Source organism: Fukomys damarensis, unplaced genomic scaffold, assembly GCF_012274545.1.
Source record: "Fukomys damarensis isolate Sample0158 unplaced genomic scaffold, DMR_v1.0_HiC HiC_scaffold_2, whole genome shotgun sequence".
Taxonomy (NCBI): Eukaryota; Metazoa; Chordata; class Mammalia; order Rodentia; family Bathyergidae; genus Fukomys; species Fukomys damarensis.
Window position 1 is genome coordinate 48,866,172 of NW_022900914.1, and position 21,393 is coordinate 48,887,564.

Genomic DNA, 21,393 nt, shown 5'->3' on the forward strand with positions numbered 1-21,393 from the left:
GTATGTTATGCATTGATAGCAGCAGTAGCTTTTCCAGGTTCTGCAGTCCTCTGAACAAAATTATAGACATTCAGCACATTCCATTAAAACAAAACAAAACAAAACAAAAAACAAAGAAAAGAATAATATCCAGAAAACAGCAAAGTTCTGTTGCTGTTGTGGTACCTGGCACCATTTTTTTTATTAGCATCTTAATCATCATCTAGAAAGAGATCATTCTAGAGTAATATCATTAAATACAGCTCTGATAAAGCACGGTCACTACTGTGTATCATAAAGTAAGTAGAATTTTTTTTTAACTTCAATTGCTGAGGGGTTGAGTTAAATGTGGTCCTTAATTCATAGCTTTTCTTTTTAAAATTTTGTCCCTACATCCCATTTTTATTCCTATCTCCCCACAAATAACTGGTCTTAATATATATATACCTTTTGGTTTACAGGAGTTCATATTAATTTTGTGTGTGAACGTATTTTTAATTTGTATAAAAAGTATCATTTTTCTTACACTAAGCTTTATATGTTCAGAATTCATCGATGTTGCATAAGTATATCTAACCCAAATTTATAACCGTTACATAATACTCCATGGGGTATCTAACAGTTTACTCATTTATTTTCCCTGTGAACTCCCAGCACCACAAAATAATAGTATTACTAATCTTGTCTTTAGTGTATATATCCAGAATTGGAATTCTTGGGTCATAAGCAGTCTGTATACTCAATTTCTTACATTAGTATGAAACATCTTCACAGTCTGTGTTCCTGCCTGGAACACGAGAATTTCCATTTCCACTTCCTTGCCAGTAATTTCTGTTTTTTGCCAACACATGAGAAATGTGTTTCTATAGTGTAGAAGTGTAGAGATTTTTTCTTTTTTAATTAGATGTTACTTGTCTTGAGCATCTACTGTATCCTCACTGTGTAATTTCTTTTCTTTCTCCTCTCCCCTCTGCCCTGTCCCTTCCTCTCCTCTTCTCGTTGGTACCGGGGATCTGGGGATTGAACTCAGGTTCTTGTGCTTGTGAGGCAGGCATCAGAACCACTGAGCTAAATCCCCGGCCCCTTACTGTGTAATTTCTGAGGAAAGAAAGAGTCATTATGCTGCTTTCATCTAGAGTGCATTTGTTTGTTCATTCACAGACATAGTTATAGTGTAAAATGTGACAAAACTACAGTAAGAATGAGGTACTTTAATACACTTTTCTCAGATGTTAACATATATTATAGATGAGGAAAAATATGAAAGATTTTGAGTATTAATGAGCTTGATTAAAATATCTATATAAAACATTATTCCTAAACCCAGTATCCATAGTTGTTCCAAATATCTCTATATGTAGAATATGTACACAGATTAATTTCACAGTAGGCAAAATGTTGAAAAAATAATAAATCAAGAAGTAATAAAATGAATACATAAATTAATAAATCAAGTCTCCAATACTGATTAGTATAACCAAGATCTGATTCTTTCAAAAGAACAATAGGCTAATTTCATATTATTCTTACCAAGGAAGTAAAAGAATATCAATCAACAGTAGTACAGAAGTCTATACGCACAAAGTTTTTGTTTTGTGTTGTACTGTTTTGTATTGTTTGTTTTGTTTTGTTTTGAGGGGAGGTTACTCAGGATTGAAGCCATGGCCTTCACACTGATCTACACATTCAACTTTATTTTTTTATTTTGAGATGGTCTTGCTATGTTGTCTAGGCTGGGCTAGAACTTAAAATCTTCTTGCCTTAACCTCCCAGAGTTCTGGGATTAGAGGTGTACACCACTGTGAAAATTCCACTTCATTTCTCTGCCAGTAATTTCTAGTTTTTTTGACAAAAAATCAAGAAACACAAGTTTCTTTACTGTGGGGGGAAAAGGTCTTTATTTTCTTTTTAACTAGTTGCTACTTATGCATCTGCTAGATCCTCACTCTGGTTTTTTTTTTTTTTTTTTTTTTAAGATTACTCTGTGCTTCTTTAGATATGTTTTAAAATGTAGATCGGATGGATGATTTTTCTAAGAACATATAAATTAAGAACATTGACTAATAACTTTTAAAACCTAAACAGAGGGCTGGGGATTTAGCTCAGTGGTGCCGCTGCATGCTTTGCAAGCACAAGGTCCAGAGCTCGATCCCCACAAAATCCCTAACTAGATAACTAATAGAAACTAGTATCCATAATGTATAACCCACTTCATCCCCCACCCCTAAATATATGCCCTCTAGAAATCTTAATACAATCATAAATTGCTACTAACAAGGTTTGAGAGTATCCTCTTCCTTATCCTCTTGCCAGCTCTGGGCAGTATCAGTCTTTATAATATTTACTAATGCTTTAAATTGCATTTTTAAAGTACTAGGCTCCAGATTTATCCTTTATATTTCTGTTTTGATAATTACTTTTTATATTGTCTGTTTTTCTCTGAAGATTTTTCCTATTTATTCTTTTTTTCTTATTTTTGGTACAGGGGATTGAACTCAGGTCCTTGTGCTTGCAAGGCAGGCCACCGAACCACCGAGCTAAATCCCTGGCCCTTTCCTATTTATTCTTAAATATTAATTATATTAATTTTGTAATGGTATTGTTATATGATTTTTTTATTTCTCCCATTGATATGGGAGATCTTCCTAACCTCAAGTTTATAAAAATCATTCTTTTTTCTAGTGCTTTTTTTGGGGGGTATTTTAACTTAATAATACACATGGAATTTATTTTGTGTGTGTAGTTATAATTTTATTTTGAAAGCATTAACTAGCTGTCAGTAGAAATTTTTAAATAAAATAATATTTATAAGTAAATAGAAAATTCTTTTGTTAAACTGGACTCTAATCAGTTGGACTTGGTAATTAATTGGCATGGTTCTTCTGTAATTTCAATTCAAAACAACAAATAATATGTGGATACTTTATCAAAATGAAAAGCAATGAAGAGGAAACTAATTCTGACTGAAATACAAAGAAAGGAATTAATTGGATCAGATCATCTGAATGAAAATATCTTACAAACTAGGTATGTCTAACCTTCTGAGTGAAATAATTTTGGAGTCCTTCATGTAAGTATGGTCATCCATCATCCTCATATGTATTAAAACTGAGAGGAATGATATTTGGGAAAATTCAAAGAAGAAAGAAAATAAGGCAATTTCTAGATCATAATTTTTCAAACCTGACAGACAAAAACCTTTGGAACCCAAGTCATCTATGTCCATCACCCTCTCTAAGATTTTCATGGTCATTTTTCAACTCTCTGGATTTTTCTTTGAGTTAATTGATTATTTTAACACTTGGTTCATTTCCTTTCTCTGTACCCCAACCCTTAGGAAACTTTACAATCATGGTAGAGTTTTTTGACCTCAGTTCTAATGATCATTGACCATAATAACTTCTGTGGCATTTTAACCATCATCTCCCATAGTTTGAACTTTGACGTCACTGAGAGTTTCCATATCTGCAGTGCTCAGTCAAATACCAAAAGAAAATTTCCAATTACCTATTATGTTGACAAAATGCGTTTTTAATTTTCTGGGGAAGATTTTTCATACAAGGTATTTAATTATTTCATACAAATATTTATCATACTTGCAGGAATAGATAACACGTTCTGATTTTCTAAAAAACTATCAATGGTACCACCCCAGTTCTTTTTAAAGCTTTTGTCCTTTCTCTGAGTAGATATGTTAAGATATGATTTTTTGTGTAGACACTTTTTGTCACCCTTTGCTGATTAAATTTCATTAAAACTATAATAGCAGTTGACCTGAGCATTTCTAAAAACATTTCACAAGACTTTTAGTGTCATAAACTATTATTTCTAATTTTGACTCTGTCTTTTCAACATGTATCTCCTTTCCTAAACTTGAGTGGTTATAATTAGTTACCATAAACATTCTTCAGAGAGAAAAGCATCTCCCAGCAGGCATCTAGCTGACTGAAGGCCAACAGTAACAATATTCTTACATGAAGAATAGATACATTTTCTCTAATTCAATCTCCATATACAAAGTAATGTTTTAATTAAAAACTTTTTCCTGGATCTGATGTCTTTAATCAATAAATATGAGAACGAGTCTTGCCTAGTATTTTATAAAGTAATAATGTACTACAGAAGTCCTGACATTTCTGAAACAGTGACATTTTCTATGCGTAAATAAAGCATTAGTGGATGAGTTTGCTCTAATACTAAGACATTAAACCCAGAGCATCCAGACAGTATATATATTCTTGGACTAGATGCAGCACAAAGCTTAAAAATGGTAGCTACTAATGTCAGTTTTTTATTTTTTTATTTTTATTGTAACAAATCTTTATGTGGAGGCCTCGTTGCAAAGAACTAAGTGGGCTAATCCACACCCAGGCCCAGAGACTTCATGACTAAGGAAAGTAGATGGTTGTGGTTTACCAGCAGTATCTTTAAATGAATTAAGAAAAAAAAAGTTCTAAGAGTGAGTCCCCAGGGCTGTGTGTGAATTATTGTGAACCTGTGGCTGGAAGTCACATTACATGGCACAGTTTGTACTTGGCTCCAGGGCTGGAGTGCGATGATGTGTCACAGCTATGGCATCCCCACTTTTATTGGGGTTGTTGGTTCTTCATTATATGAAAGCAACACTGTTGGTCCTTGTTTCAGTAACAGGAAATGCCAAACCACAGATTATAATAAGCTTTTTCTCCAAACAAAAATTCATAATCCACATTTTAGTTTGTATATATACAGGAGTAAACATACTTTCACAGCTTTCCTGAGATTATGTACTACAAAAATTAGTGTAATCCTCTTTTTAAAAATAGTGTACAGTTCATTGATTTTTTTGTTCATTCGCAGCATTGTGTAACTCTCCCTAACCTAATTTTAGAACATTTTCAGTACCCTCCAAAAATATCCTATACATATTAACAGTCAGTCTTGGGCCGGGGATTTGGCTCTGGTTTCGCCGCCTGCCTCGCAAGTGCAAGGCCCAGAGTTCGATCCCCAGTACCCCCCAAAAAAACCAACCAACCAAACAAACAAAAAAACAGTCTTCATTTCCCTAAATTCTCACCCTTGCCCCAGCCCACAGAGAACCACTAACTACTTTCCATCTGTACAGACTTGCCTATTCGGGATATTTCATATAAATGGGATTATATAATATATAGTCTTTTGTGACTGGCTTCTTTCACTAAGCATGTTTTCATGCACCTAGCATGTATTCATTATTTTTATGGCCAAATAGTATTCCATTATATAAATATTTTATTTATCCATGAGTTTGTGGACATTTGGGTTGTTTCCACTTACTGACTATCATAGACAAAGTTGTAAATATTCATCTACAAGTTTTTTGTGTGGCCATGTTTTCACTTGCTTTCATGTATATACCTAGAGGCGGAATTACTCGATCATATGGTGAGTCTGTGTTTAACCATGTGAAGATCTACCAGACTTCTATCGAAGTGCCTGCACTTTTTACCAGCAAAGGATGTGCGTTCCAATTTGTCTGCATTCTAGTAAACACTTGTTTTTTTTTTATTTTCATCAACCTAGAAAACTTTATTTTGTTGAGAGAAAAAATTTTTTGACTTTTAAAAGCATTTATCTTTCTACAGGTAGGCATTAGTCAGAGAGATTTGAGCTAAAACTAGAAACACACTCCAAAACTTCTCATCTGATATGCTATAGATGATGTGTTTTTTTCATCCCCTATGGTATTCATCATGGCTGGTCATGTGCTTTGGATGTGCTGCTTCAAGACTCTCGAGTTTGGAAGAGGGACCACACTAGGTGTGTTGTCCTGCCTACTCTCATCACATCAGTACTTCTTTAGCTGTGCCTGAGAGCCCACCTACTTCGGCTTCAGCAGCTGTACTACTCCTCTGTTCTTAGGGCAGCCCATTCCATTTGCTGTAGGCTCCGGTTATGAAAGGTATTCATAAAGATCCAGAATCTACTTACCTCGGAATCCCTGGCTCTGTTCCCAGAAGTGTCCTCTGAAGCCATAAAAAATAGATCTAGTCTTTTCCCTGGTTATTTTATTTTAGGTCTTCCCTTTGAACTATTCTCACAGGTCATTGTTTCTACTTTTTCAAATTTGGCAGCTGTCTTTGGTCTAAGTCCATTGACATCCTATTTTTATTTTATTTTATTTTATTTTTGGTGTTGGGGATTGAATTCAGGACCTTGTGCTTGCAAGGGAGGTGTGGTGCCACTGAGCTAAATCCCCAGCTCTGTATCCTATTTTTATTTGTTTTGTTTTGTTGGTTTTTTGAGACAGGGTCTATGTAGCCCAGGCTGGCCTCGAACTCACAACGATCCTCCTGCCTCAGTCTCCCAAGTGCTGGGATTATAGGCATGTGCCACCATGCCCGGCTGTGTATACTATTTTTAAACATGTCCTTTCAAACTAAGCATATTATGTACTTTAGGTGACAAGAGTGTGTTGACTGAGCCAGTGTATCACCTTCTTGAAGTGAGATCATTTCTCTGGCCTAATAAATGCTTAGTCCTTACTGAACTCATGGTGGAACTTATTAAAACTCTCATTTCTTGAACTTGTAATGCAGTCACAGGATACAACATTTTTTAAAAAACACTGTCCTCTCTACTCCTATTCCCAAGGCATTAGCTCTACTTTCTGGGGGCAATGCTACTAGTTCTTACATATTAAGAGTTGTACATGAGCCAGGTGTGGTGGTGCATGCCTGTAATCCCAGCACTCAGGAGGCTGAGGCAGGAGGATCGATTGCTGTGAGTTCGAGACCAGCCTGGGCTACATAGTTCCAGGTCAGTCTCAACTACATAGTGAGACCCTGTCTCAAAGGAAAAAAAAGTGGTACAGCCATCACCACTATTCAGTTTTAGAACATGTCTGTCACCCTAAAAAAGTCCTTATATCCACTTTCAGTCATTCCTCATTCCCAGGCCCAGGTAACCTCAAATCTCTCTCTTTTAAATTTTCTATATAAAAATAGTGCAATACATTGTCTTTTATAACTAGCTTATTTTCTAATATTTTTAACATTTGTCCATCTTGCAGTATGCACCAGTTCATTTTTTATTGCTGAGTAGTATTCCACTGTATGGCTCTGTTTTGTATCATGCTTTTTTTTTCCTTTTTGCCTAATGAGAGTCAGATTTTCTCCTATATGTCAAAAGTTTTTTTAGTTTTAGTTCTTATTATTCAAGTCTGGGACTCTTGAGTTAATCTTAGTGTATAGTGTGATGTCTAATCTTTTTGTGGGTAGAGATCCTGTTGTTCCAGCCTCATTTGTTCAGAAGTCTATCCTTTCCTTCATTGAGTTTACCTTTGGTCCTTTACTGAAAATCATTTCACCTTAAATGTAAATTTATTTTCATACTCTCAGTTCTGTTCCATTGATTGATATATCTATGTCTATTTTTATACCAGTATCACAATGTTGTGATTGCTGTTGCTTTATAGTAAGTTTTGAAATCAGGAAACATTAAGCCCCTCATCTCTAGTTTTTTGTGATCCTTTGCATTTCCATATAACTTTGATATCACCTTATAATTTTCTTCAAAAAAAAAGCTTGCTAGGGTTTTGGTAGAGATTTTGCCCAATCTATAGGTTAATTTGAGAAACATAGCCATCCTAACAATTTTGACTTTTAAAATCCATGTATGTGCAATGTCTCACCATTTATTTAGATCTTACTTTCTCCCAGCAATGTTTGTTCTCAGTGTGCAAACTTAACATATCTATTCTTAACTTTATTCTTAAGTGTTTTCTTCTTTTTGCTGCTAGGAATAGAACTGTTTCTTTAATTTTTAGATTGTTCATTACTAGAAGATAGAAACATCGGTGACTTTTTTAAAAAAATCTTACTGATCTTATATTCTACAACCTGGCCAAATTATTTATTCTAGTACTTTATTGTGGATTATTTAGTATTTTCTACCTACAGGATCATGTCATTGGCAAATAGAGTTTTATTTCTTCCCTTCCAATCTGAATTTTAATTCAGATATTTTATTCACACATTAAAAAAAAAAGAAAATACCTACATAAGTTGTCTACCCTTTTTCATAACATGGCAGCACACTTTACTATTCTCAAGTATCTGTCTTTAATTTCAATTCATTTTAGTACTTAACATTCTCTTTTACATTGCAGAGAAGGTACAAGTATTATAGTGTGCTACCCACCAGTCGTATCCTTGTCCTTTTTGTACTTGATTTTTTTAACATAGTAGTCTCAGTTTTTTTGTTGTTTTGTTTTTTGTGGGTCACTGGGGATGGAATTCAGGACCTTGTGCTTGTGAGGTGGGCATGGTGCCACTGAGCTAAATCCCTGGCCCAGTCTCATAGTTTTTTTTTATAGTTTACTATCTAAATAATTATTCTAACACATATTATTTTAGAAATGAAGATTTTGTTCCTTTTTCTAGTTGGGGAAACTGTCATAAGTTGTGGCTTGAGAGACAATTGGTAAAGGGAAGATCTGAGACTAGCTCAACTCCTTGAACTCCAAACCTAGAGCCTTTTCTCTTGCATCAAAGTTGCCACTGGGTTGGGGATTTAGCTTAGTGACTCCACTGCTTGCCTCAAAAGCACAAGATCCTAAGTTCAATCCCCAGTACCCCTCCCCCAAAAAGAAGTTGCTACCATGCCTGCCCCATAATGTGCAGTCCTTGACTCTTGTCCTAACTAAACATCTTTTTGTTTACTCCTTATATTATTTTGGATCCTGACAGCCATTCGGGCACACCCCTGTGCATATTATATAGAAATTCTCCCAATTCCCACTTCTTCAAATACTGATCTGTAAAATATTAAGACAAAATAGCTAGGGCCAATCCCAGTGACTGGAATGCAGTAGTTGCTTAGCATTTGTTGCCAAATGCAAAATGTATCACTTAGTAAAGGCCTTCATGTTAAAAGTAATATATGGACAAGGTTGACTTAGCCAGTTATTCTACCAATTTTTATTATTACTTAACTCATATAAGTCCATCTTTCTCTCAAACATGCCATGAGATGTTTCCCCATTTTGTTCAAATCTAGCTATATAAACTACACATTCTTTTTTTTTTTTCTTAAGTTTATTGGTACATTTTAGGTATACATTACAGTTACATTCATCATTGGGATCTATCTTGATTCTTATTTTTCCTCATTCCCTAGCCCTCCCTTCCCTGTTTACAAAGACACTGTTTCCATGTTTTTCCTTTTCACGTATTTTTTTCTTTTCCCCTATAGACTGACTACACATTCTTTTGGTTTGCCAGGCAAGTAACCATATCTGCCAAGAAAACTAGGCTACCTGGTAGGGTTCTGCTTGCCTTCCAGAGTCCTGGCTGAAATTTGGTAATCTTTTCTTTGACTTTGAAGTGCCTACAAATTATCAGATTGGTGGTCAATTCTAAATTTTACAATTGATCAGTGTCACATTCAGCAATTTGAAATGCTAATCTTTCTAAAAATTGGAATATTTCCTGTCTCTTAAGTGTCTAACAAGATTTTGTGGCAAGTTTACCAGGGTGAGCTTGGAATATTTGTTCACGGGAACACAGGCTCTGTTCTGTCTTGTTACTTGGGCTTCATTTTACCCCTACCAAACTTACTTAGGTTAAAAAAAAAGTCACTTAGACTTAAAAATATAGATACCCAGACTCCTCCCCTAGTGATTACAGTTCATTGTTCTGGATTACCCTCTCCCAAGGCATTCTTATAGGGATCAAGCTTAAGAACAACAGTTTTATGCTATATTTGTTTAACTGTATTTTAATGATCTTTTCATCATCCGTCAATATTCCACCATCAACTTCAGTCCATTAATTTATCCTTTATTGTTCTGCTTGCCCTGCACATAATTAAAAAGGCCTTTGGGCTCTTTTTTTTTTTTGTTTTTTTTTTTTTTTTTTTTTTTTTTTAGCAAGACTCAGTCAGTACTTCTCTTGGGACCTTGTAGCTCTTTGGTGTTTGCATAAATGCCTGAATCTGCTCTAATTGGAGAGCACTCTTTACAACTCATCACTTTCTTTAGCTGTCTGCAGACCTCTATCTTGCATCAAAATTATATGTAGGTGTCAACTGAGAATTTCATTCTGGAATGTATCAGGCTAAGGTTGGGCTAGCATCTTCTTCAGAGTTTGTTCTGAGAAAATACCTAGCTTCTTTTTGTCTTGTATAAGTCTTGACAGTTTAGGCCCTGTCCACCTACAACAGCATTCTCTTCTGTTTCACAGAAACATGACAGCTCGTTAACATTGTGCACAAAATTTTTCCAGCTGCATCTCAACGATTTTAATTCAATTAGAAGGGATTCTTGAGGACTTGTAGTTGTAGTGTGTGTGACTTTGCCATTGATTATAGGTAACAAAAACAAACTCTTGTTTTTCCAGGTGGCACACCACATTTCTTCTGATTCTGTTTCATCTGCCAGTAGCTTATTGAGTTTGAACTCTACTCTTTGCAATGAGAAAAATGGGCACATGTTAAATAAGGGCATACAGGCAGGTAAGTCACTTGAAATTAAACTTTTCCAGTGAAATAAAAATGGAGATTCTTAAACATGTTACTCAGTCTCACTCATAATTCTTAAAAAGTGAAGATTAAGACTAAGACTGTGGGTAAGAGTGTATAGAAATAAGTACTCTCAAACATTCTAGATGGAATATAAACTGGTACAACCCTTGTGAAAGGCAATTTGGCTGTTTCTATAAAAACTACCTTGACCTAGCATTTTTACTTTTGGAATTTAACCTATAGATATACTTGGATATGTGCAAATGGCAAGTATGCAAAATTAACCATTGAAGTGCTTATTGTAGCAAAAAGTTAAAATCACCTTAGATATCCACCAGCAATTAAACAGTTAAGTAAAGAAATTGTACTTATACATAAAGTAATCGTACATAGAGGGCTGGGAATTTAGCTCAGTGGTTCCACTGCCTGCCTCACAAGCACAAGGACCTGAGTTTGATCCCCAGTACCAAAAAAAAGAAAGAATACACAGACTGAAGAAGCTTTCTCTGTACTAATATTAGAAAGATTTCCAAAATATACAATTTAAAACAAAAATCAAGATATAGAAGTGTATAGTATACTACTATATATGTTTTTAAGTAAAATAAAGGAGGCAAGAGAATTGCTTGAGAGTAGTTCTCCAGAATGATGGGTTTTGGAACAGAGAGTGAAGAATAGGAAGGGAAAGGACGGTTTCAGTTTATGCCTCTTTATGCCTTTTGATTATAAAATAAAAATAAGTGAACTCCCTTACTTACTAGTTTGTCTCTCTCTCAAGTCTTATCTTTAAGACTTAACCTTTTCCTTACCCAGGAGGCTATTAGAAGTGTTTACTGTTTTCTCGGAATCAGAACTGAAATCTACCTATTTAATCCTTATTTGTTCTTCTAAGTTAAACTTAAAAATAAAATCCTTCTTTCTTTCTCCCTCTACTTTCCTTTCTCTGTAACTCTCCACCCTCCTTCTCCTTCTTCATTTTGCTCTTCTCCCACATTCCATCTTGCTTCCTGCAAAAAAGGGCAGCATGTCTTTGAAGCTTTACAAAAGTTTTACCTGCTTGCTTGAATGAACTTGTGAGCTAAGCCTCAAGGATGCTCCCAGACATCTGTAACCTTTCCCCTCAGGTAATTTGGAGATTGTGACGGGTGCCAGAAAACATACTCGTGATGTTGGCGTGACTTTCCCAACTCCTAGTTCCAGTGAGGCTATATTAGAAGAGGACAGTGATGTGACTTCTTTGTCAGAAGAAAAAATTGAGGAGAAACAGCTCTTTACCAGTTATCTTGAGGATAAAAAGTTAAGGAAGATCAAGGCAAATTCCTATGAAGGTCAGTTTCTAATTCCAGGTTTTATAGCAGAAAATAGTGAATTAAGTCTCTTGCAATGCTAAAATTTTTTATTCCTAAAATGACTAAGTATCTAGAGGGTTGTATCTGCAGTTAAGACAGACTCAAAGGCACCCTGTGGGCCCTTACAGCTAAGCCTACTGTGAATCTATATTACATGTGTCTTTGATGAGACCTGGATGGGGTTATTAAAATGATAGCTCTCTTATTTCTTCCTTAAAAATATTTCCTGTAGGAGTTTCATGGTTTGTTCCTGTGGAAAATGTGAAATCTAGATCTAAGAAGGAAAACATGCCCAAGATTTATGGCCCTGCTGTCTCCTGGTTTGAACCAATTACCAAAACCAAACCCTGGAGGAAGCCACTACGGGAACAGAACTGGCAGAGACAGCACGTGGACAGTCAGGGATCAGTGGCTGACCGAGATGATGGCCAAGGCCCACCGAGGCCATTTGTGAAAGCAACCCTACAGGTATAGTGGCATCAGGTTAACTTTAGCCATATATTTACGTGGGAAAGGGCACGATGTGAACACGATTCATCTGTGACTCGACAGACCGAGGTTTACTCATGTCACCCTCTTTTTTCACAGCTCTGCCGTTCATCTGTTTCACAACAGAAGGACTTGGTTTTTCAGCATTAATCAAAAGCTGCCTTATTCTTAACTTTCTAAATAGTGTACTACCCTAAGGATTTGGGGACAAAGCAATAGAAGGGAGGATATTGTAGCACTGCTTGGCAAGTTTATAGATACCCACTATGGCATTTCCAGAGGTCTGGTGTTTGTATGAACATTTTATCTCCTCCATTTATCCCTTCTTGTCACAGGATTCAGAAGGCACTAAGCCTCTTCTCTTTTTCTTTTTTTCAGTACTGGAGATTGAACCCAAGGCCTTGCACTTGCTAGGCAAGCACTGTGCCATTGAGTACCTCCCCAGCCCTCATCAACCATCTCCAGCCCTCATCTCCAGCCTTGGAGGTTAAAGGAAATGTTATTTAATGAGATATTTGTTTGAAAAGAAATTTAAAATGGCATAATGGCTGAGCCCTTTCCTATCAACGTTTGGGAGAGTTGTAACTCTCATTAGCTTATTTTTTGGCCTATTCAGAGGTATTCCTTTGATCCCTTTGATTTCTCCACTGGAGCCCTCACCTGCAGAGAGGTATCACAGTATTCCTTAACTATAAATATTTTCTGAGCATTAGAAATCAGCTTTCCAAACCTGCTGGGTAGATTCTATTTTTCTGGGCACTTGGATAGAAACTTGCATTAATATTAAGTTGGCTTTTTTCCTCCTTAGGAATCACTTCAACTTCACAGGCCTGACTTTATCTCCCGCTCTGGGGAGCGGATAAAGCGCCTGAAGTTAATAGTCCAGGAGAGGAAGCTGCAGAACATGTTACAGAGTGAACGGGATGTACTGTTCAACACCATGCGCCCCCTGCCCAGGAGAGGTACACCCTTTTGTAACTTTCCTCCTAGTGTCTAGAGAAGGCAAGATAGCTATTCTATTGATGAGTACTGCTAAAAGCTAGTTATCAAAATTGAATGTCACTTTGTGCTTACTAAAGCTCAAATCTCCTTAGGTGAACAGAAACAGCCCTACTTCTCAGTGCTTTCATGATACAAGTAACTCGGTACTCTAATCTGGCGTCTGCATCTTAAAAAGTGACAATGGCATTTTTAAAAAAAATCAGCTCTTGCTCAGTAACCATGAGCAAGTTGTTTATAAAAGTATAATGTTTTCCTGTAAAGTTGGGGCCACTTCTGGCTTTCCTACCTCAGAGGATGGTATTAATAACAACAACAGTAATAAACACATAGCTTTTACTTCTTGTCCATATACTGTTCTCACAGTATCTCTCTTAAGTAGGTACTATTGATATCCCTATTTCACAGTTAGAAAATTGAAGCCGAGAGAGAGAGATTAGTGCTTTGCTAGATTACAACTTCACAATTAAAAGAACTAAGATTTAAACCCAGGTGGGCTGGCTTCAGAGTCAGTGTACTTAACAATTACACTGAGCCTAAGATGTCAATAAAATAATTTGTGAAAGCTGTGAAAACTATCAAGTACTACCTGATGCTCTCATCACAACCTTACCAATAAACCAGTTCTTCAGTACAGCTGTTTGGTCTGTGCTATGGAGTGTTAAGTCTTCAGCAACCACAGCTGGCTATCATGGTCTTTCTACTCCAGTGATGGATTAGAGCTTTTAGAGCTTTCAGTAATACAGAGGGCCTATTGTGGCATGAGTGCCATAGGTTCACCACCATTGGTCTAGTTTAATCTTTGCTTTGGCTTTGGTCTTTTTCATTGGCCTTTGCTTACTGACCTGTACTGCTAGCTCAGGTTAGGGGCACAAAGTCCAGCTGCTCCTATTACAGCTCTAGAGAGTCACACCTTTCCTTATTAAGTCACTGTCCATTGGAAACCATTTCTTCTCTTGCTTAGTCTTCCTTGCTGCCCAGAAGAAGAAGCCTATTGGAAAGAAGGAGATGATTCAGAGATCTAAACGGTAAGGCTAAAAGAACAAGAAAATTATGAAAGTATAAACCAGACTACCAGATAGTCAGAAACTCTGGCTTGTCCCTCAGAGTAAAGCCATCATACTCACATTGAAATATTATGAGAAGGCCAGGGATTTAGCTCAGTGGTGCTGCTGCCTGCCTCACAAGCACAAGGACCTGACTTCAAACCCTGGTACAAAAAAAAAAAAAAAAAGGAAGAAAGAAATATTAGATAGCTAGTTATGAAAGTGGCTTCTCACTTATAGGCCGGGGATTTGGCTCAGTGGTTCTGCTGCCTGCCTTACAAGCACAAGGACCCGAGTTCGATCCCTGGTACCAAAAAGAAAGTGGCTTCTCACTTATAGCATGAAAAAATGAAAAGAAAAACAGCAGATATGATATGAACAAACAAACAATTTACAAACAATTAAAAGATCCCCACTAATTTGAATACATCAGTCAGGCTTGTCTTTATTAGAAACCTAGATATAAATACTTTGAAATAACATTAAATATTTATTTGAGGCTATGCCCACTATCTTAACAATCTTATATTTAGGAGTTTATCTAGTATATTGAGGAATAATGGAATATTCTCTAAGCCATTAAGATTTTTTTTTTTTTTTTTGGTACCAGGGATTGAACTTGGGTCCTTATACTTGCAAGACAGGCTTCAGAACCACTGAGCTAAATCCCTGGCCTCTAGCCATTAAGTTTTTAAAATCCAGTTTCAGGAGCATGCTTATTGCCCTGCCATTTATGGTCTTCGGTTTTTTTTTCCTCATTGAGTTTACTGGTACATTTTAGGTATACAGTACAGTCACATTCATTATTGGGATCTTGTACCTTTACATGACAGGTCTTGGTTCTCATTTTACCCCCTGTCCCTGTACTCCCTTCACTCCTCCTCCCTCCCCCTTTACAAACACTTCATTTCCATTTCTTCATTTTCTCATATTTTTCTTTTCCCTTATTAGCTTTCCCCTACCCTTCCCACTTTCCCTACACCTTTAGCCCCTTTTCTCCTATTTCACATTGTCCGTTATATCATTCGGATCTTATGTACTATTATAGTCTATTCACACCAGAGAAACTATTTGGTATTTACATATGTGTAAGTTATTTATTTCACTTAGGAGTATATCCTCAATATATGTATCCACTTTCCTATGAATGAATCTAATTTCTCATTCTTTATGGCTTTTTATAGAAAAACCACATCTTCTTTATCCAGTTTCCAACTGATGGGCAAATGGGCTGTTTCCAAGATTTAGCTATTACAAACTGTGCCTCTATAAACATAAGTGCATGCATATCTCTGTGATATGATTCTTTTAATTCTTTTGGAAGGATACCCAGCAGAGCTATGGCTGGGTCAAATGGAACCTCTAGTCCCAGATTTTTGAGGTATCTCCGTATTGATTTCCATAGTGGTTGCACCAGTCTGCACTCCCACCAATAATGGAGAAGGGTTTCTTTCTCCCCATAACCCCGCCAACATTTGTTATTGATTGATTTCTTGTTAGCAGCCATTCTTTGTGGGGTGAGGTGGAATCTCAGTATTGTTTTCATCTGCATCTATCGAATGACCAGTAATGTGGAACATTTTTTCATATATTTACTTGCTGCTTTTACTACTTTGTCTGAGAAATGTCTATTCATTTCAGATGCCCATTTTTGAATCGGGTCTTTATATTTGGGGTGGCTGATTGTTTTGAGTTCTTTATATATTCTAGATAATAGTCCTTTGTCTGAGGAGCAGCTGGTAAAGATTTTTTCCCACATTTTAGGTTGTCTCAGTTCTGTTCATGGTTTCTTTTGCAGTGCAGAAGCTTTTTAATAAGATGAGATCCCAGTTGTTGATTCCTTCTCCTAGTTCCCATGCTACTGAGGGTTTGTTCATAAAATCTTTTCCTTATGCCAATGTCTTCAAGAGTTCTGCTTAACTTATCTTCCAGCAAGTTTAGTGTTTCTGTTTTAATATTTAGATCTTTAACCCACTTGGGTTTTAATTTAGTTCATGGCGAAAGATAAGCGTCTAGTTTTAATCTGTGGCAGGTTGAGACCCAGTTTTTCCAACACCATTTATTAAAGAGACTATCTTTCCTCCACTGAGGATGGTTGGCTCCTTTGTCAAAGATGACGTAGCTGAGTACATCTGGATTTGTTTTTGTGTCTTCCAGTCTGTTCCACTGATCCTCAGATCTGTTTCTTTGCCAGTACCGTGCTGTTTTTATCACAGTGGTTTTGTAGTATCGTTTCAAATTGGGAATTGTTATACCTGCTGCCATGTGTCTGTTGCCTAGGATGGCTTTTGTTATTCTAGGTCTCTTATGGTTCCAAATGAATTTTTGGGTTCTTTTTTCTAGTTCTGTGAAATATAGTGTTGGAATTTCAATTGGCATTGCATTGAGTCTGTATAGCAGTTTTGGTAGTATGGCCATTTTCATTTATGGTCTTTGAAAGAAGTGTTTATGCTTATATAGATATGTATACTTTCATATGCATAGAATATCTCTAGAAGAGAAAAGAAAACCTTATGATAGTGTTTTCCTTTTGGGAAAAAGAAATGAGTGATTGGGGTACTGAAGTAGGAGAGAGATTAATTTTTCACCTGTTTATATTTTTTTAATCTCGTGCCATTGCAATTATTAGCTACTCATTAATTAATTTGTGATGGCATATGTTAATCATGAGAATGCCATGCAAAACTTAAGGGTTATATTGTGAGGTTCATTGGAGGCTTGCTTTAATAAGAATAGTTTTACAACTGGCAGAGTGCTTCTGAAGTAAAATTTATCTTATGTAATTGAGGCTTCCCTCTTAAAATCTTATTTTCTACTGCCTTTTTCATGATGTGTAACTTCTATTTGATAAGAGTAACTGACAAATAAACATTATTCTGACCTAGGTATATGACAGACATTTTCTTGAAAATGAAGGATTGAATCTGTCACTTCAGGGAAAACAGCCGACAGTATTTGCTCCCAAAGAGAAAAATTGACCTTTCAGCAGAGAAAGGAATTATAAAGAACTTATCTTCACTACCATTAGTTTGACATCTTTCTAGTACTTAGACTTTTCTGACAAGATTAACAGTGACCTTAACAATTGTGATGTTTTTCATGTAATGTAAGTAAATTTGTCAAGAATTTTGGAAGATTTGCTTAACTCACTGGACCGGGATTTTCAAATGATGTTACAAAAATCAGACATGGATAAATAGACCACTTAAATGCAAGATAGATTGTTTGTTTTTTTTTTTTTTTTTTTTTTTTTTTTTGTACTGGGGATCAAACTCCGGACTTGTGCTTTCAAGGCAGGCGGTGGAACCACTGAGCTAAATCCCTGGCCAACTGATGAATTTTTCTGTGACAAAGTGTTAAAAGGTCACTAATCTGATTTCAGATTGTACTTTTAGCTGATTTTTAAGAAACTACCATTTGTTAAGTTTTCATGTAATATTAAAGAAGTAAGCAGTTATCTGAAAAGAATGTTAAAATATTTTCCAATAAGATGTGTAAGGTAAGATTTTTAAAACGTTTCAACCAGAGTAATTTATAATAACAAACAATGCTCACGTCAGCAGTACATATAACAACAAACAATACAGAAGCAGTTATGAGTCCAGCTGCTGTCTATTAAACCATACATTAAATTTACAAAAAATATAAAACAGTGCTTGCTAGTCTTCTCACTAAAATTTTTGTTTTCTTAAAAAAATAACACCACTTCTTTTAATATGTTCATAGGCTCTTGTTATTTTTTTAGCTTATCATAATTTTTAAGTGAGTTAAGAAATAAATTTTGTTTTGTCTTGATTTGATTTGGTTTTGTGGTGCTGGGCTTTATACATAAGAGGGAAGCCCTCTACCATTGAGCCACATGCCCAGCCCCTAAGAACTAAGAAAATTTTATTTAACTTGTAATATGGTATCAATAGATAAAATCCACATTGGGAATTCTTAATTTTTAGAAGTGTAAAGGATTCCTAAGCCCATATAATTTGAGAACCATTGTTTTAACCCTGTCACAAAATTCAGTTAGGAGAGAGAAATTATACAGCATTCCTTTTGTGGCAGCTAATTACACTCTCACTTCAGCAAGAGGAGTCCTTGCTGTAAGACACTATGAGATTTGCCTACAGGAAGACAAGCATGGCATCTTCTACAAGATATTGATGATTTCAATCATAAATATACTTGTAGGAGGGGACTAAGTGTCCATCTACTTACAGAGAATCAAAGTTTTAAACTTTTATTATTTTTATTATTCATTGTATTGTTTTTATTATTTACTATATTCTATAACCCACTTAACTGTTCTTCTGTTGGAAATTTAATTATTTCCAATCAGAGCATATTTGTCACATGCATATTTGGTTGTGTTCCTACTAACATTAAATCAGTGGCACCCAAAGCCAGATAGAACAAAACCTCATTTTTTATATGACTATGAGACCCTCTACAGCTCAATTCATTCTCATCCCACCTGTTTCCCACATGTTGCCCTGCACTGGGCTTCATGCGGTCCTGGCCTTATTCTTACCTATACTCACTTTTTCCTGACATGGACACTTTTTGTCCCATCTCCTCTTCTCTCTGTGTTCTTTAGGATCCAACTGAAATCTAATCTCCTCTCTGAATTATTTTCTGACCTCCTTCTTTCAGAATAAGTTTCTTCTCCTGTAACTCTGTAGCATTTTGTAGCTATAACTATTATAGTAGTTTTCTTTCCCAGTATTTTCCTTGTGTTTCAAAATATAATACTAATACCTATTCATTATCTTATGTTGAAACAGTACATTTTTGCATACAGAAGGGAAAACAACTTTACCCTTATCTCCTTTGTCCCATTCTTTTCCCAGAAGTATCCACTGTTAGCAAGATTTTATTATATTTTTACTTATCTATGTCTTCCAGATTTTGAGTACTCCAGGCCAGGGTTCTTTATGTCCAGGTGCCTAACAGGAAGCAGGGCACATTGTACAGGCAGGGCCTTTCTGGATAGAGTGGTAGAGCTTGGCGTGAGGTGTGGTGAGAAAAGATCATCTGTGATCTCCTCTGTGCCTTGTGACTTCATTGATTTCTCTCTTTCCATTGGTGCCTTTTCCAAGGATTTATGAACAGCTTCCAGAAATACAGAAAAAGAGAGAAGAGGAGAAGAGAAGATCAGAATATAAGTCTTACCGGCTGCGAGCTCAACTGTATAAAAAGGTCAGTGGAGTTAGTACTGTGCCTAGAACAAAATGGATCGGGTTTATCAGGGGAGAAAGAAATGAGGAGAAAAAGTCTGATATGTTTGGGTATTTATTTAGAATGACCCAAGCTTGAGAAGTAGAGTGAACTGAAACTCAGAATGCACTGTTCTAGTGCTGAAATTTCAAACACAAGGCAGTTATTATTACCAAGTTTCAAATCAGGCTGAGCTTTTCAGCCTTAATTGTATAAGCCACTTGCCATGCATTCAGAATGAAGCCATATTCCACACATAGGAAGCAACTTAGATATCAATGGAAATGCTCAAAACATCAGAATAGTCAGAGTCCCAAAGGATTTTATGCTCCTCATGGATAAGTCATAACAATGGAATGAATTCTACAGCCAGAATTGTGTAAAGAATTAAGTTTGTGAACCGAAGTACTATTGTTCTTCTAGAACTGCTAAAGTAAACTGGAAAATGTGTTAAATGTGGCCTAAGAGGTGTCAGTATTGCAGGTCACACATTTTAGCCCCAGTGGATCAGTGGTACTACAAGTTCAAAAAGCTCGCAGAATAGGGATCTTGCTACCAGTTAATCCCCTGAGCAACCAGACTGACCATTGGGCATGAAGGGCCAGTTATTTCCCTTTCACCTTTCACTGTACATCAGAGGACTCTGAAAGTCAAAAACCCAAAGACCAGATCATATCAGATGGGGTTGGGGAACTGTCTTTGGGTTACCCCATAGAGCTCAGGCTGCTTTTATGGGGAAAAGTCCCTGGCACTGTCCAGTTGGTCTAGTGTGTCGCTATGCAGTGCATGGGCTGTGGCCTAGTTAGTCTATCAGGATTATAGATTATCTGAATCTGTGTGGAAATAATATATGTTGCTTATAGATCATCTTTCCTAAACTCCTTAGGAAAAAAAAATTTTTTTGTCTAATTGCCAGTTTCTGTAGCTAAAGTAACATGAACAAGATTTGGGTGTCTTCAGCAACACAGCTAGGGTGAGTCTACCTTGATGGTGAAGGTACCTGACTTCTTTCTTGACTTTGTTTTCTTCTGCAGAAAGTGACCAATCAACTCTTGGGAAGAAAAGTACCCTGGGACTGACATAAAATTATTTTTCTCAGAGTCTTGGAATTATATTTTTTGAATCTGGAAGAACACAGCCCTTATTTTTATGTGTCTGGTTTAATAAAGCTTACTCTTTGTCCTTTTGTATCCTAGAAATAGTAACTTCTAGGGTATGGAGCGAAGTGTTGGTTAGAATGACTGATAGTACAGGAACAATCATTTCTCCATACAGGCCTTGCCCACTGGGTTATAATGACAGTATCCCTTAATCCTAGTCAAGAGAGAGTCCCTTTTTGTATGTGTCTTTATACTTTTAGAAAATAAGTAACTTTTGATTGACTCATTGTAAAACAGGCAGTAGAGGGTCATTTTCTTCCCATCTGGAACAGGGAGTTGGGAAGTGTCTGCCTGGCATTTCTGAACACATTAGTGGAGGGAAATGGTGTAGAAAGAAATATGACATATGTTTTTGTTACTTTTATCGTTGCTGAAACAAAATACCCATCACCCAAAATGAAAGTAGGAAAGATTTATTGGAGCTCCCAGTTTGTAGAGGTTTAAGTTCAAAATTGGCTGACTCCAAGATCAGGTAGCATGGCAGAGAGCATGATAGAGGAGAAACAGTTCATGGCAGGCAGAAGGCAACAAAGTAGCAAAGAAGCGACAGCAAGACAGCAGCCCTCTTTCTGTCCCTTGTATTTCATCCAGGCTACACACCCTTAGAGCAAATAGTAATCACACTTAGAGTGTGAATAGCACTCATCCTATAATACACACGCAGAACTATGCCAAACCAAT

General features: G+C 36.3%; 1 protein-coding gene across 3 annotated transcripts in view; it reads left to right on the forward strand.

Annotated features, from left to right (window-relative positions):
* Nucleotides 1–21,118, forward strand: part of Alms1 (ALMS1 centrosome and basal body associated protein) — a 133,084-nt gene extending 111,966 nt beyond the window's left edge. For 2 of the 3 annotated variants that reach the window (XM_010609593.2, XM_010609596.3), the window contains 7 exons: nt 10,338–10,452; nt 11,586–11,789; nt 12,043–12,278; nt 13,108–13,261; nt 14,263–14,326; nt 19,435–19,534; nt 20,587–21,118. In XM_010609593.2, the coding sequence (XP_010607895.1) occupies nt 10,338–10,452; nt 11,586–11,789; nt 12,043–12,278; nt 13,108–13,261; nt 14,263–14,326; nt 19,435–19,534; nt 20,587–20,631 (918 nt within the window). In that variant the 3' untranslated portion in view covers nt 20,632–21,118. Of the gene's footprint in view, nt 1–5,726; nt 5,758–10,337; nt 10,453–11,585; nt 11,790–12,042; nt 12,279–13,107; nt 13,262–14,262; nt 14,327–19,434; nt 19,535–20,586 lie in introns of those variants that run through there. The other variant, XM_033764770.1, reaches the window with a different exon arrangement.
* Nucleotides 21,119–21,393: the final 275 nt, after the last annotated feature.